Consider the following 3,213-nt stretch of genomic DNA (forward strand, 5'->3'; position numbering starts at 1 on the left):
AATTTTTATTTTTATAAGAACGTGAACTGCTAGCATTAATCTGTTAGTTTACAATTATATATCAGGTTCTATCTGGGAAGACAAATTACAATGGCAGATGCAGGTGACTGCATCAACACGTGTTAGCATCATCAAACTTATACCCTTTTTTTTCTCATTTTTATGGTCAACATATCTGAGAATATCTCATAAACAAATGGCTATATGCAAAAAAAAAAAAAAAAAAAAAGAGGGAGAAGGAGAGAAATAATTCAAAGATTTTCCAAAATTATGGAATTCTTCTTGGGGCTCATGTTTTTCAATCACAGCCTGTTGAAGATGATGGTAGTTAATTACAATTGGAAATTACTCTCTCTAAAACGAGAAAATTACATAATAATAATTAATTCCTTCCTCCCTTTTCTAGGGTGGGATATATCTAAGCACATTTAGCTGCTCTTTGTGACATTTTTTTCCAGTCCACCAAACGCTTCAAAAACTCCTTAACCTGTAAAATTATAGTAAAAAGGAATAAAGACACCTTTAAAAGTTAGCCCAAAATTAATGTTAGAAAATAGCAAAAATGCAAGCAGCTAAGATTAGTAAAATTACCTCAGATGGTTCTTGGAGAGAATATGAAGCATTTGTTTCTTTAGGTAGCTTGGACACAAGAATCCCAAACCCTTGCCCTCTCTCACGTAAAACCTGTTCATAAATAAACAATGTCTTTAATTTACTTACAAACTCAATATTATAACATCTATTTTATATAATTAAATCCAACCTTAAAAGCATCTTCGTCGGATCGATCGTCGCCAATGTACACCGGTAAAACATTAGTTGAATTCGCATATCCTAAAAACACAAACTAAATTTCTTTAAGTAAATTTGAAATGATTCCTAGTAAAAAAGACCTAGGTTGAAAATGATGAGTACAGAAATCACCTAGGGACTCCAACAAAAATTCTAGGGCTCTTCCTTTGTCCCATTTGATGGTGGGTCGGATCTCTAATACCTTCCTCCCTTGAGTTAGTTTAAGCTTAGGGTAGTGGTTGAGCACCGATCTAACTTGCTCCGCTAGTGCAGCCCAACTCTGCCAATCACACCAACCATGATATTAGCCTTCCAATATGAATATAAACATCAACTTTCAAATGTATAAATACTCCGTCTGAGGCACTTTTTTAAGTAAGATATAAAGAGTATAGATTTACAGTTTACACAGGAAAAGAAGACAAAAGTTGGGTTTGGTTTGTACCTTTTCATCAACACAACGAAAATGTACGGAGACACAAAACTTGTTGTTTTCCACTTTCGTTCCTGGAATGGATTTTGTTTTCTCCACCAAGTCTTTGTAAACCTGAAAATTTAAAAGGGAAAAAAGAAAAAGAAAGGTATAATTTTTCTTTCCTGAATATGGGTTTTTTCTTTTTAACTTTCTCAAGTGAAGAAGATGGTGGGAGACAGGAAACCTCATCAATCATGGGCAAGAATTCACTTGCAGCCTGGAAAAGAACTCCCTGGTTACCCTGGATACCACACAACCAAAAAAGTTGACAGTAGAAATGAAAATTAGAAGCATCCAAGGAAAGAAAGAAGAAAAAAAAAAGGGGTGTTTCACTGGTGCTGAAAAAAAGAAGAAAAAAAGTACAATAGGTGAAATTGCACAAGTACACTGATGCTCTTACTTTCTTGTATTTGCAACTTTTAGATGGTCCCTTGATGTCCATACCATGGCTACCAGCATAATAAAGTCCAGCCAGTTTCACAAAGCTGTAAACCTGTAAAATCCCATCATCAAAAACCAATCCAATCCAACATGTAAATATAGAAAAAGTATATCGACTGTAAGATAATGGTACAGTAATGTACCTTGTCTCTGCACCTTCCGGTCACGATTGCTGTTGGAAAATATCTTGCAACATCTCTTACAGTTGCTCTCATCTGATTAGAGACGAAGAAGGGAATTAGTAGGAGTTTTATAGGCTGATGATAAACATGAATAGGGAATAAGAAGAAATTAACCTCTTTGGGCATGAAAGCTTGATCCGGGTCTTCAACAATCGGAGAGAGTGTGCCGTCGTAATCCAGAAACATCACAATTTGTTTTCCTTTAGAAGCGGCTACTATTTGCTCAAACATGCTCAAAGCCGAGGGATGGTGAACCTAACAGATAACAAAACAAAGAAACAAAGGGGTGGTTAATCATTAATGCTCAGAAGCTGAAGAAGTGGGAAGTAATGATGGTTGATGGAGAAATGGAACCTACGATCCAGGAACTAGTGTCGTCAGTTTCAGGTAAGGAAGCAGTGGTAGAGGACTTGATACGGGTTGGTGAAGAAGCTCTCATGGAATCCACCCAGGCACTGATTTTAGCGCCCCCATTTTCAGCTTCGAATCTCTTCATCAATAACATCTTAAGGTCTTGCGGTGAAAAGGACTTGGGCACTGGCAGAGATGATCGAGGCAACACATTGCTAACACCCCGCGATATCACATCAAGAACCACCACATTTTGTTGGTTAGTCATTGTTTTTCTTAGTTTCTTGTTGCTTTATCTTCTGCCTATTTTCAGAGAAACCAAAATAGGAAAAACTTTTAGACTGGGATATAGCCAATAAAACAAAACACACACGCTTTAAAATCTTATTTCAATGCCTAGCCTCGATACCTGAAGAGAGTATAGAAAGAAACAGAGTATCAAAAGAGCAGAGAAGATGGCAATGTGAGATCTTAGGACTACAAAGACGCCCAATGGTAGGTTTTAAATAAGCAAAGGCTTAGAGAGAGAGAGAGAGAGAGGGAGACCAAAAATAAAACAAAAAAAAAAGAAAAGATAAAAAAAAGAAGAAGAAGAAGAAGAAAATATACAGGAAAGAAAAGGCGAAAATCACAGAAGCGCACTAACACACAATAAGTCGCAAAAAGACTGGGGTTAGTCTAGTCAATTAATAAACTTTGGTTTAACACTAAGAGACGAAACAACCATTACTTTCCTGGCCATGTGTACTTTTCGACCCCAACAATATCTCTCCCCCACCCCTTCCTCTCTTCTTTTGAACTCAGGGACCACCCATCTGATACCTTGGAATATTTCACCCCTTACTCCCAAAAATAAGGTTTTTTTACCACCAACTTGTGTTGCCAAATCGTAAAATTTGTACTTAAAATTCATTAGCCATCAATACATTCATCCGTAAGGTTCAAGGATTAAACAGTCTTATTCCATTTATA

General features: G+C 36.5%; 1 protein-coding gene across 1 annotated transcript; it reads right to left on the reverse strand.

The window, feature by feature from the left end:
- Positions 1-247: 247 nt before the first annotated feature.
- LOC105770074 (probable trehalose-phosphate phosphatase D) lies at positions 248-2,806 on the reverse strand. Its single transcript, XM_012591123.2, has 11 exons — positions 2,651-2,806; positions 2,249-2,544; positions 2,005-2,145; positions 1,852-1,923; positions 1,668-1,760; positions 1,452-1,508; positions 1,238-1,339; positions 925-1,072; positions 764-834; positions 592-684; positions 248-487 (listed from the first exon to the last, which is right to left on the reverse strand). Exons 2-11 carry the CDS (start codon positions 2,507-2,509, stop codon positions 419-421), a joined length of 1,107 nt encoding a protein of 368 aa, XP_012446577.1. The 5' UTR covers positions 2,510-2,544; positions 2,651-2,806; the 3' UTR covers positions 248-418.
- Positions 2,807-3,213: the final 407 nt, after the last annotated feature.

The sequence above is a fragment of the Gossypium raimondii genome, chromosome 5 (genome assembly GCF_025698545.1).
Source record: "Gossypium raimondii isolate GPD5lz chromosome 5, ASM2569854v1, whole genome shotgun sequence".
Classification (NCBI taxonomy): Eukaryota; Viridiplantae; Streptophyta; class Magnoliopsida; order Malvales; family Malvaceae; genus Gossypium; species Gossypium raimondii.